This window comes from Canis lupus, chromosome 21, assembly GCF_048164855.1.
Source record: "Canis lupus baileyi chromosome 21, mCanLup2.hap1, whole genome shotgun sequence".
In the NCBI taxonomy this organism is placed as follows: domain Eukaryota; kingdom Metazoa; phylum Chordata; class Mammalia; order Carnivora; family Canidae; genus Canis; species Canis lupus.
This window is the reverse complement of record NC_132858.1, coordinates 36,505,345-36,519,275: the sequence shown is the minus strand read 5'-3', so window position 1 is coordinate 36,519,275 and position 13,931 is coordinate 36,505,345. Positions and strand designations below refer to the sequence as shown.

At 36.8% G+C, this 13,931-nt stretch overlaps 1 protein-coding gene across 1 annotated transcript in view; it reads left to right on the top strand.

Moving 5' to 3' along the window:
* The window catches only part of GNAI1 (G protein subunit alpha i1), an 80,705-nt gene that overhangs the window by 57,292 nt on the left and 9,482 nt on the right, over positions 1–13,931 (top strand). Inside the window, exons 4-6 of the mRNA XM_072791390.1 lie at positions 4,367–4,524; positions 8,443–8,571; positions 13,752–13,881. Of these exons, the coding sequence (XP_072647491.1) occupies positions 4,367–4,524; positions 8,443–8,571; positions 13,752–13,881 (417 nt within the window). The remainder of the gene's footprint in view (positions 1–4,366; positions 4,525–8,442; positions 8,572–13,751; positions 13,882–13,931) is intronic.

Sequence of the window (13,931 nt, the reverse complement as noted above, 5' to 3'; positions counted from 1 at the left end):
GTCAGAAATTTTGCTGTCTGCAATTTAGTTAAAATTAACTTAGATTATTTTATTTTTAGGTTCCCCCCAACCCTGTTAAGCACTGCTATGGGAAAAAAGAAAAATGACTTCCTCTTTTCTTGCCTCAGTCATTTTAACTTTGATTACATTTGTGTTTTGAGGGGGAAAAATGTTTTACATTTATGTATTTCTGAAAGCAGCGTCTTTTTTTTTTTTTTTTTAAAGATCTTTATTTTTTGAGAGTGTGAGCAAGAGCGGGGGTCAGTGGGTGGGGAGGGGTAGAGGGAAAGGAAGAGAGAAAATCTCAAGTAGACTCCCTGCTGAACAGAGAGCCCTGTGGGGCTTGATCTCACAACTCTGAGATCCTGACCTGAGAGCCACTCCGGCACGCCCCCCAAAGCAGTTCTTGAAATATCTGGGATTGGCACCATGAGCCATGGAGTAGTGACTCCACTATTCTTAGGATTTCCTTAAAGATATACTAACTTTTTCTTTTTTTTAAGATTTACTTATTTATTCAGGAGAGACCCAGAGAGAGGCAGAGACAGAGAGGCAGAGGGAGAAGCAGGCTCCTCGTAGGGAGCCCGATGCGGGACTCAATCCTGGATCCTGGGATCACGCCCTGGGCCGAAGGCAGATGATTAACTGCTGAGCCACCCTGCATCCCAAAGATATACTAACTTTGATAAAAGCAATATAGTTATCTTAAATTTATAGGAGTGATTGTATCCTATAGAAATGTGGTACATTAAGTATATGAGTACTTCTCATATGTGGTATTCAGTATTGTTGACTAATGTTATTGCTGAAAAAATTGAGCTAAGTCACTGGAACAAAAGATTTCCATACACGTATCAATCATGACAGTAATACATTATCCTTGTGGCCAAAAATTTAGAGTTGTCCCTATTTTTAAGACTCCTATATCATATTGTTTAGTTTCTATTATAGAGGACTTTCTGATATTTTCTGTTTAAATCTCTAATCTCATTCATGAATTCTGTTTGCTGTATTACCATAAATAATCATCTGGCCTTTGCTTAAACACTTCAATCTTTGATTCCTCCCCCCCCCTTTTTTGATGGCTTTAATTGTTAAGAAGTGTTGTTCATATGGAATTGAAATCTGGTATTTTTTGCCTTAAGAATTCGTAAAAGCCTTACATCTAAATACCTATCTTACCTTTAATGATCCTTACTTAATATGTCAGAAGACAGCTGTCACAGTTCCTGTCTTCCCTTCCCCAGCCCAGAAGGACTCTTCCTAATTCTCATAGAGTGGGTGACAACTTTTAATAAAATGCACAATCACTAAATAAAGCATGCCAAGTGTTCCCTGACCATCAGTGGGAAAAGGGGCCCTATTACATGTCTCTTGACACCGAAGCATTTCATAATTCCTTTCTGAGTTCCCAGAGCACATAGTTATGTGAACTGGAACTTATATTTTCTCCATCATCTGATTTTTTTTGTAGTAGTTTGAAAACATACTAACTTGGCTACTCCTGGATTTTTCCTTGCTACTCACAAATTGCCTGGCAAATGCTTCTTTCAGCAACATAAATGACTACCTGTTCTGCTTTACTAAGCTGTGTCCCTTCTGATTAAACTTCAGTATTGTCTTTGGTGATGCCAATATTTTTCTACCCCACGTCACACTGTTTTGATGCACTTATGTTTAGCTTTCTAAATGTTTTAAGAAACATTATTTTACATAAATTTTGAAAAGATCTCATTCCATGGCCAGGTAGGATCATTGTTATCATTCTGCAGTTTTAACATTTGTCTTGTCTTGGGCAATGGCTGTTTACTGACTCCTTGCTGATTTGTGTGATTGGGTGAGCAATTAGCTGTGAAACTTTAAATGAGTTGCCTCAACTCTCTGTGCCCCAGGGTCTTTTTATACAAAACAATAATATAGGTAGAATAATTTCTAAAGTACACTCCTGCTTAGATTTATTACCTTAAAGTTCATCTACAGACATCTGAATGTCCTCCTAATGACATGGAAGTGAATATTTTAATTAGCCTCTTAAGAAAAAGAGACCAAAAAAAAAAAAAAAAGAAAAAGAGACTACATTTTGTGAAGAAGACATTTTTGAATGCAACAGAATATAGTTTATAAATATACTTTCCAAAGTCTCTCGTGTTTTTTCTTCAGGCTTCTTTGTAGAAAGTTTGAAGAGAATGTGATCTTATGACCCATACCACAGGGCATTAGTGTTTTCTACCAAGAAATTTTATTGAAATTGAATAAATATGAGGAAAGCTCATTAAACCTCCTAAGTAAGGGATGCCTGGGTAGCACAGTCAGATAGCAATCGACTATTGGTTTCAGCTGATGGTCATGATCTCAGGGTCCTGGGATCAAGCCACACGTGGGGCTCTGCACTCAGCATAGAGTCTGCTTGAGATTCTCTCTCTCCCCTTTCCTGCCTATCCCACTCGTGCTGTATCTTTCTCTTTCTCTCTCAAATAAATCTTAGAAAAATATTTTTCACTTAGTAGACTTTTTTTTTCTTTTTTTAAGATTTTATTTATTTATTCATGACAGAGAGAGAGGCAGAGACATAGAGGGAGAAGCAGGCTCCATGCAGGGAGCCTGATGCAGGACTCGATTCCAGGACACCCCCGGGACCGTGACCTGAGCTGAAGGCAAATGCTCAACCACTGAGCCACCCAGGTGTTCTGAAAAATATTTATCTGAAATGGATGGAGAAAATTATGTTTGATGTTCAATTAATAAAAATGACCAAATTTAAAAATTTCTCATATATAGGTAGTTATTTGGAAAAGTGAATAGTTGTTTACTGCAATTAGGTAAATGGTGCTAAGAATGACTTAAAACTCTATTATGTTAACTTTTATTAAGGCTTGTTGTACATGCATTGCTTGCGTACATTGCATTTATCTTGTAATTTACTAAAAAGGGAAACATATGCTTGAATAAAAGGTTCCCATGCTGAGTTACTTAATTATTTTTCACTGTGGGTTCTATGGGAGGAAAAAAAAATTCACAAATTGGCAGCAAAATGAATTTATACTGTCAGCAAGTACTCTGCTATCCTGTGTCACCAAGTGCTTCTCTACTGTGTACCTTCCTTGTGTTTGCCATCACTTTATAAAAATGTACTCTAATACTTTGGGGAAATGCCCTTGAGAGAAATTAGGGATTGTCCACCCAGTTAACATAAAGCTACAAGTCTCTGGCTATAGAGAATCTCTGTGAAGTTAGCAACTTCACATCTCCCCTATTTTTGGATTAACTGTATTTTTACCTGAAAACTGGAATTGTGTTATGCAGCATTATAACTACTCCCCACATATAGTTATTGAGTATTGGAAATGTGTCTAATCTGAATTGAGGTGTGTTGTCTATATAAAATAAATGCCAGATTTTGAAGACTGAATATGAATAGAAATATGAAATGTTTCAATAATTTTATCTTGATTACACATTAAAAGGCTATCTTATGTACAGGTTAAATAAAGTCTTTTTATACTAATTTCATCTTTTAAAAAAATATGGCTAGTAGAAAATTTAGAATTGCATCCTTGTCACAACTCCTTTGGAAGTGCTCACCTACTGTGGTTGGTTACCTATGGATCAGAATAAGTATTTGTAGTCTCAAAACTTAAGGAAAATTTAATAACTTTATATGCATCATTCCTTCATTTAAAATATTTTGCATGCTGTCTTCAATATGCATCATGAGTATTTCTACTTCATAGCTGTGTTTGTATCCTCTGCCTGCATTAACAAACACCTGCTCCCACCTCCTGCCCCTTGGCTTTAATGTATACACATCTTAAGGTCTCCTGAAAATTTCAGATCATTCTGTAAAGCTATTATCGTTTATTCCACATTGATTTCTCCCTCTCTGAATTTCTTTTGCTTCCATAGAGAATATCAGAAAGCCAACATTTAATGAGATTCTCCCTTAAAATAATCTCTAGCAATGTTAGTGTGTTTCTTAGAAACATTTTGGGTGGGAGGGGTAAGGCATACATTAGTTCTCTGTTTGTAAAACTGATGAGTGCACAATAAACCGTCAGTGATAGCAAATAGCTGGTTAATGTGTCCCCTCATGACCTGTAGGTGTAAGTCATTCTTCTAGTTTCCTGGAGCCTTGACCGCTTATTACTAATATTACAAAACATAGACCTGTGATTTAAGGTTATGCTCTTTTGGTTAAGCCATTTTTTTTAAGTGGTGCTTCAGAGAACTAAAAGCCATGACCCCAATGAAAAACAAAGGAAATGCATGATTGCACTTTTCGTAATCTAGAATGCCTCCCTCTGTACTTTTAATCTGTAATGTCTCCCTTTTTTACTTATTAAAAAAAAAATGGTCTTTGAATGTTCAGGATGATGCCCGCCAACTCTTTGTGCTTGCTGGAGCTGCTGAAGAAGGTTTTATGACTGCAGAACTTGCTGGAGTTATAAAGAGATTGTGGAAAGATAGTGGCGTGCAAGCCTGTTTCAACAGATCCCGAGAGTACCAGCTTAATGACTCTGCAGCATAGTAAGTAATCATGACTTCAGAACTAAACTATCATGAATAATTTCTTGCAAGTCAAATATACCTCCAAGTCAGTGCTATTGCAGAACTGGCTGACACATTTCTTGTAAAACTCAGGATATTCAGGATGACAGTATTTGAAAACTTTTCTGGATTTTTTGGTGTGTTTGTAGATAGCATTGCTGTTATTTCCTTTGTGTTCGGAGGTGTCTCAAGAGACTCACCCTTATGTAACTCTAATTGAAACATTCAGAATAGACTGTTGGCAGCATATTTCCAAGAAAGTAAACTGGAACTTTGCAAAGTTCACCCTGAATTTGAGCGTATCTCAAGTTTGCGTGGGGCCAGCCCAAGGGGAGGGGAGCTGATTTGGTTCTTTTCACTAAACTTAAAAGTGCCTGAGAAGAATTATTTGTCCAGTGACAGGCACCCTGCATGAGATGTACCTCTTTTAGAGGGGTGTATGGTGATCCCAAGATGTTTCCTCATTGAGTAAAATATCTCTACGCTTGAAAATTGTCAATTGTATGTGCTCTGTTGCATTAGATATCATTTACAGATAGCTAAGTACAGTATTTTGTAAGAAAAACCTGCCCTGATTTTCTAAGTGGTGGCCACTGAGAGTTCATAAAGCAAAACCTGGTCAGGGAGCTTTCTGCTTGGTGATCTAGCTACAGTAAAAAAAATAAATAAAAATTAAAAAATCAAGTGTTTGTTTCCATAATCTAGCAGACACAGTCAAAAATGTCAGATATGAGTAGCATTAACTGGTCTTAATACATGTGCTCTGTGCTCCTTTTACTTTATTCCATTTTCTTGACAGCTACTGGTGTTCAGGGACACAAATGAGGGTGAGAGAGAAGATGATGGTTACTAGAGAGGACTAGGTAAATACACCCATTTCACCACAGTGAGAAATAGGTTACGGCTCTCCCCAATTATCACTCAGCAGGTCATTGGCTACACATAAGAATACTCAGTTTCTGTTCTGTGATTTAGTGTGAGGGAGTAAATACACCTTACTGTGTAACCCATACCAATTTTTATTAGTATTTCCTATTCTATATATTTTTTTTTAAGATTTCATTTATTTATTCTTTGGAGAGACAGAGACAGAGGCAGAGGTTAGAAGCAGGCTCCCTGCAGGGAGCCCGATGTGGAACTTGATCCTAGGACCCTGGGATCACGCCCTGAGCTGAAGGCAGACGCTCAACCACTGAGCCACCCAGGCGACCCCTAATCTGTATTTCTAATGCTTTATGACTATGTAAGCTATATAATATATACATATTATTTTGTATGTATTTTCTATATGTATATGTAACATGTTACTGAATATGTAGCTCCCCTCTCCAACTGGTGTCATCTTTTCTTAGGATATATGCCTTGACTCACAGATAAGGTCTTTGCCTCCCTGTCTTACATACTTAAAATACAAAATATTTCTTTCAGAGCACTCACAGATTTACATTTGAGGTAATTTTTATTTGTGTTGAAATGATTTTCTGTCTCTGCCACTACACTGTAAATTCAGTGCGGTCTGTTTTCACCCTGTGTGCTTTCTCCATGACACACAGTTGTCATTTGCTATGCTCTTGTTTAATAATGAGTGAATGAATAAACCATACTTTACAGAAGCTCGAAGAGAAATTAGAAGAAAATGATTTACAGGAAGAACACGATTCTTAGACCATATTATTTGCTTTGGCACCACCAGCTCCTGCAGAAAGAGCTAAAATGGGAATCACTCATGTTGAGAAGATTGCTCTGAGTAGAGCCCAGCTAGGGGAGCTTTTGCAGTAATTAAGGGGTCCTTCTCAGAGATGATCGGTTGAAGTCACTTTCCCTGTATGATGGGACTTCCTGGACCACTGCAGTCTAATGACCAAGACTTGTCCCGTGTGCTCAAGTATCGGGGTATGCACTGGAAAAATAAGTCATTTTGGTTCCCCAGTATTTCATTACTAGTAGTTCTGACTTCACGATGGCAACAAGGGAGCCACTTTTCAAGAATGAAGGAAGTCCTAGAAATCTTTTTCTCCATAGTGGTCACAGAGCCTCTTGATTTCTGAGTTTTGGGCTAGAGATGGGAGATGTTGCCAAGTTGCCCACTGGGACTATCTAACTACCAATTTACTTGAAATTCATGATCATTTTAAATAATTGGAGTTTTTCCCAATGCCGGATTAATTTGTGTTATTGAAATATGAATGTGCATTATTTTTAGAGACTATTGAGTAGCATTTTTAAGCAAATAAATGTATGGGAGTAATCAAAGTGCATTTTAAATAAGATTAACACACTATTTCAGAGGGACAATTCGTAAAATATTGCCATGTGTTTATTAGATTTTTTTTTTTACAATACTGTATATCATTATATATGTGGAATTAAAAACACAGAGTACTAGGGGATTATCAGCAATGTGATAATAAGATTATTTTAAGTTCAATAAATACAATGCAGATAACTCCAGGTATGCTCTATGAATTCTGGTATCAATATCACATACATATACTTAACTGTCTAAAACACTGTTGATTACTAATTCAGTGTTTCGATAGCTTTTCAACTCCATCTCTACAAATCAAATATTTATTGAGCTCCTTTTGTTTGTAAGATCTGTTCTAAATGGCTAAGGAACAGTTTCAGAAGATAACGTCCATTAAAGTTGTAGTAGTTGGTGCCTCTGTAATAAACACAGATGTGAATCTTCTAAATTATCTTTGACCACTGCACTCTAGTATCAGAAAACACTGTTGGGAAGCTTCCCATTTAGAATTAATTCCAGACTTCTCATTTGAGTTTATGCACAACTTCCTGGGGGCCTTACTTTGTGAGAAGCAAGATCTGACAATTCCTGCCTCCTCATACTGTTTGACTACTCTCCTGATCTGGATTGCATTCTTTTTTTCTGTTCACATCCCTCATCATTCAGATTTCTGTTTACAACCCTCCCCACCCATGAAGGCTTCTTTCACCACTCAGGTTCACATTACTCTCTTCATACCTGGACTTTCTATAACATTATTTACTATATAAAATGACACAGAATAATTTACAAAAATAATCGCATGGTATGACACCACTGCATTTTAGTAGCATAACATATTTGACATTGTTGGCAAAGAGTATTGAACGGGTGGGTGGCTAAAACCAGTGAGAAGTAAAATATGAATATATTTTTTTAAATATTTATTTATTTATGATAGACATAGAGAGCAGAGACACAGCAGGAGGGAGAAGCAGGCTCCATGCAGGGAGCCTGACGTGGGACTCGATCCCGGGACTCCAGGATTGCGCCCTGGGCCAAATGCAGGCACTAAACCGCTGAGCCACCTAGGGATCCCCAAATATGAATATTTATTTAGAGAACCAGTAAAATGCAGAGTAAAAGAGCGTGCGTAGTGTTTTCCTATTTGTAACTTAAAGCTGGCTGAAAAAGAATAGTATTGAATTTAGCCTTTGGCTGGAGATCTACTCATTACTTTCTCAAAAACTTCAGTCTTTGTAACTCCTCAACAAGAGTAATGTCCAGAAAAGAAATACATGCTACTTAAAAAAAGTGTAATAAAGACTTTTAAGAAGCTGACTCCTAGTGTACAATTGGTTGTGTGTGGTTTTTAAGAAATTATTCTGTTTTGTTTCTAACAAGGAGAATTACTAATTCGTGTCCTTAGGAAACAAAGTACACAGTACTTAGAAAATGTTAAAAGGGCTTTGTGGCTGGAGAAGTATACATTTTCATTTCAGTGGGAATTGTATAACATATAAACTTAAATTGGTTGTATTTTTACATCATTACACAGAAATATAAAAATTTCCATTGATTTATGATATTGCATGCATCAAAATGTTTTACTTCTTGATGTAGATGATCTTTAAGGGCTATATTAACTATTATTTTATTTATTTCTTCAGCTATTTGAATGACTTGGACAGAATAGCACAACCAAATTATATCCCAACTCAGCAGGATGTTCTCAGAACCAGAGTGAAAACAACAGGAATTGTCGAAACCCATTTTACTTTCAAAGATCTCCATTTTAAGTAAGTAGCTTTAAAGCATATCATTTACAAATTTAGGTATAAAATACCTTGTTCAGTAAAGAAAGGTGATTAGACAGACAATATTTTGGATGAAGAAGGACAGGAAACATTCTTAGGAATATTTAATTTTTATTTAAGAAAAAATGAACATGCAAATCTCTTGTTTATATTTTCAAAGTGATTTAAATAAAAATAATTTTTAGCTTTTATTTCTAAATAGAAAATATTGCTCTGATATTGCATATTTGGAGAAAGTGTTAACATGTATTCTTAGAATTTTACTGATTGTACATATGCTTATTTATGGAAATGGTAAAAATGAAGGGTACCTTTTAAAAGTTTTTATTCATTCAAATGTTTGCACTTTTTCATGATGAAAAATGTCATTTAGAGTATGCTAAATACTAACTTAATGAAGTTTGAGCAGAGAAGTACTGAATTGTAGCCTGTAGAAATGCAAGGGATCTCAGAACTTGTTTTGTCCAATACACTCATTTCATAATGAATGAGACTCAGGGAAGTTTAGTGAAACATTAATTTTCAGACCTATGTTCCTCTTTTTTAAAGTATGAAAAAAGTTATTGGACTGTGCTTCAGATAGCCCTAATGCTCTGAAACAGTTTTAATGAAGCAGAATTTCTGAAAGCACCTAAAGTTTCCTAGTCAAAGATGAAAATATTCTTGAAGGTCACTGTTACAAGTCGTGGGAAGTACAGTTACATATATGCAACTATACTGATGCAAATGTACTTCTGATTCCTTCTATAAGTATCTTATTTTTTAGGAGAGAGAGAGACAGAGCAAGAGCATGCGTGCACCTGAGGACATGGGAAAGGAGGAGGGGGAGAGAGTCTTAAGTAGGCTCAATGCCCAGGATGGAGCCTGGCATCGGTCTTGATCTCCCAACCCTGAGATCACGACCCAAGCTGAAATCAAGTCAGAGGCTGACCTGACTGAGCCCCCCAGATGCCCCTCTTCTATAAGTATTTTAAATATGTTTATTATCATTAGTCACTAATTTATCCCACTAATTTATCAGTGGTTCCTGTAATTGATTTTCCAGAAAACCAAAATTGAATTTTAATTTTCCATAGCAGCTTCCCTCCACCCCCCCAAAAAAAAACATTGCCTGCTTTTTTTAAAAAACAGAATTACAATTCATAGTTTATCTGACCATGTAACTTTGTACTTAAATACATGATCAACTTTTTCATCTCCTTTTAATTCCTTTCTGTTTTCGCCAGTTTGTAAGCTGGCAGTGGACATTCTTTGGCTGGCAGTAGCTCTTACCAAAATCATTTACTTTCTTTTAATCTGTTCAGTACTTCTAGGATATTAAATGACCAAAGTGGGGAATAGTAAAACATTAATATTTAAATAGTCTGATAGGTCTGATCTGGGAACTATTATTATTACATTTATCTTAAAGTTATAATTTTAAGGAAACTCACTGTCAGAATGAGGCTTCAAAGTTTTGGGGGTTTTTTTGTTTGTTTTTACTTAGATTCTGATTTTTTTTTTTTTTGCTTTTTGTTTACTCTTTTTTTAAACACCCTATTTTAAAAGCAAGCTTATATTGTTATGTTCAGCTAATGGCTTTAACAAATACAGTCTGAGGAGAAAATGCACGGAGCTGGGGAGAACGAGGGCAGAAGGAGACTTAGAATGATTCTGCAGGAGTTCCTGTGTTTCTCGTTTTCGTGTTTTGTATTGTAATTCGTTCTTTCATTTTAACAGCTGATGTAAAATTTCGGTTTCGCTTAGTTTTTTGTATGATCAGAATTAAATTCAAGAGGAGGCAATAAGGCATTGTAATTTAAGAATACATATTCTCACCTCTCTGACTAGGCGTTTGTGGAAAGTGTCTGCGTGGATCATTTTGCTTTAAGGAATCAACCACTTTACTTTTTGCCAAATAGAGAATTATAGCATCCCTTCTCTTATAAAATTGTAAGATAGATTTCTCTTCCTTTTCTATAGTCGTATAAATGTGAAATGGGTTTTGGAGTACGTTATATGTATAGGGTGGATATGCCTGTAGGGTCATCTGGCTTCGTACCAGTCGGTCTTGGTCTCATAGGACAGTCTGAGAATATCAGAACATCTCAGAATCTTCAATATCCCTGTATACCTTTTCCGTCCCCTCCCCGAAAAAAAAAAAAAAGAAAAAAAAAAGAAACCTAAGAAAACTCAAATTCATTCCCTCTTTGATGCTAGAAAAAAAACTCTCATCTGTTCATCTGAAGGGGAACATATTATTTTGTTCTGTTTTTGGTTAATTTAAAAAAAATCGGAATTTTAAGATAATTCTAATGTGTGAAAAAGGAATACTGCCTTATGCACAGTTATTTGTAACATCAGATTTTAGTCATTTTTGCTCCTTGGCTTAATGAGTTAAGACCAGTGATTCCCAAAGTATGGTCCCCAGATCAGCAGCATCAATTTTGCCCACCTGGTGATTCTGATCTACACTAATGTTTGAGAAGTACTTGTTTAGATGGAAGGTTCTTTGTTTATGACAAATCTATGAATGACCCTCGTTCATTGTTAAAATAAGCTGAGATTTCTTCTGTAGTTAAAATACTGGATTATCAAGGTAAAGCTCCCTTACACGTAACATCCCACAGCATAACTGGAAGACCTAGATCTTGAACAAGGAAATAAGGTTTGTCTATTATCATTTGAAGGCATTTTAAAATATTCTGTAGACGTAGTTCATTCACTCAACAAATATTTATGAAGTATGACAAAGTCTTGTCTTTACATTGTTGGGACAGGAGGAGGCAAGATGAAGTAAATATTATAATTATCAGGAGGTAATAAATTGCTAGAGTGAGAAATAAAAGCAAGAGGGATATATTCATTCCTAGGGTAGCTGTCGCAAGTTTCCACAAGTGAGGTGGTATAAAGCAACATAAATTTATCCTTTCATAGTTCTGGAGCCTCCAAGTTTGAAATCCACATGTCAGCAGGACTGTGTTCCTTCTAGAAGCTTTACAGAAGAATCTTCTCTTGCTTCTGGTACTGGTTGGAAATGCTCTGCGTTCCTTGGCCTTGGTCACATGGCCTTCTTCCCTGGTTTTCCTCTGCTTCTCTCTCTTTCCTCATATTTTTTACGATAGCAACAAGGAGAAACAAAACCATACTCTGCACACTTTGCTAGGAAATTTCCTCAACTACTCTTCAAGTTCATCTCCTAACATCCAGTACTAGAGCCTTCTAGCAGAGGTTTTGTGACTCTACACCAAGGATTACCTTTTCTCCAGTGTCCAAGAATGTGTTTCTCACATTCCTTCTGAGAACTCCTCAAAAACATCTTTAACATTCACGTATCCTCTAAGGTAGGAAAGGACCCCACCATCCTTTGCACTCCCGAGATCTCCAAAATTGCTACCTTCTGTGTTGTATTTCTAACCAACCATCTTTTCAGAGTAGTCTGGACTTCTCTGTTGAGTGATTCAGGATCCTTCCAGCCTCTGCTTCTTACCCAGTTCGTTCTACAGCCACTTGTCACAGCAGCTCCCCACTGTGGGTCCTAAAATTTATATCAGTCAGGCTGGTCCATTTCAAGGAATTGACTCACGTGACCAGAGGGCTGGCCAGCGCAAGCTCCTAGGGCTCAGACAGGAACTGATGTTGCCATCCTAGGGTAGAATTTCTTTTCCTTCTAGGAAGACCTGTTTTTGTTCTTAAGGCTTCCAGCTGACTGGAGGAAGTCTCCCCACATTATCAGGGATAATCTTCTTTACTGAAAGACAACTGATTATAGTTGTCAACCACAGCAGTGATATCCCTTCACAGCGGCACCTACGTCAGTGTTGGACTAAATAACTGCTTAGCCAAATTGACACCTAAAACCCACCATCACAGGAGGAAATTGTGGGAGGGGGTGAGATGGGTTTGGTTGTTACTTTATATTGAGTGGTCAGGATATTCGTGCCATTGGATCAAAGAAGTTACCCAAAATAAAGTCTTTTGGATAAGGTTATCTTCAAACTGTTTTCCTTGGCAGTTTAACAGATGGTAACCATTTAATTTCTTTTCTATTTTCCTTATTTGATCTTTACCGTCAGCTCTCTTTTTTTAGGTCTTACCCGTTTTAATTTATTGTGTGGTAGAATCATTTTGTGATATAGCACACTTAATAAACAGTTCTCTAACCCAAAAGAATGAAGGGCACTTGAATGATGATAAAAGTAACAATATCAGTTGAGGTACTCAGATTTGGTTTATAGGCCAATACTACTCTGCAGGGAAATTCTTTTTGCCTGAGAATTAAATAGGGACTGTTTTAATTAGTGCGACATCTAGATAAATGGAGCCTCTTAAAATGTACCAGTTTGCATAGTGTTTCCATTATATAATTGGTTATTTCTAGGTTGCATAACATCCATGTGAATTTCAACTTTTGCTTAACGTAATAAAAAAGTCTTATAAGGAAAAGATGAGGAAAGACCATTGTTTTCACATGGTTTGTCTTCCTACCCTGCACTAAGCTACAGTGGTCTGTTGTCATATGTTGTAGAAAAATTGAGTATTTTCACTCTAAATTTTGAACCTGTTCAGTAGGGCAACACATTTATGTCCTGTTTCATCTCTTTTGTTCCTTTAATATGGTTTTACTTTTTTAATTTAGGTAACCTGTTTGCCCCATGTAAATATCACTTGCTTGCTCAGCTTTTTCTTACCTGGAATAAGGTTTCTTCTCTATGTAAAAGTCCTACCTGCGGCCTCTGGGAGAAAGGGCAACATTTTAAAGTGGGGCAGAGGGGACCATGTACTCTGACTGTAATGTTCTGTGACTTTGGCAAATTGAATATACTCTATTATCTCTGCATTGCCTGGCTGCTTCCTGTGACTTCTTAGTGTTTACTCATAGTCCAGTCCACTCATTTGTATCTGCTTTAATGTTCTGATCTAAGTGTTCTCATATGTTAATGAATGTGTTGTTTTTTGAGGGTATTTTGGGCTTTGTTTTCAATCAAAAATTTGAAAACCAGACTTTTTTCCCCTTTGCCAACACCAATTTGTGACATCATTTTCCTCCCATAATGTTCCCCTTTCCATCCGACATCCCCCTGAAATTTGGAGTTTTTTCGGGGGGGGCGGGATGATATTATAGAACCCCTCAGAGCTTTTGAACATTTAATGCGATGTCAAACTCACTGTTTTTCTGACAGAATGTTTGATGTGGGAGGACAGAGATCAGAGCGGAAGAAATGGATTCATTGCTTCGAAGGGGTGACCGCCATCATCTTCTGTGTGGCCCTGAGTGACTATGACCTGGTTCTAGCTGAAGATGAAGAAATGGCAAGTAGAACCACTGTTAAAGAATAAGCATGAAATATAAAGGGCTGGAG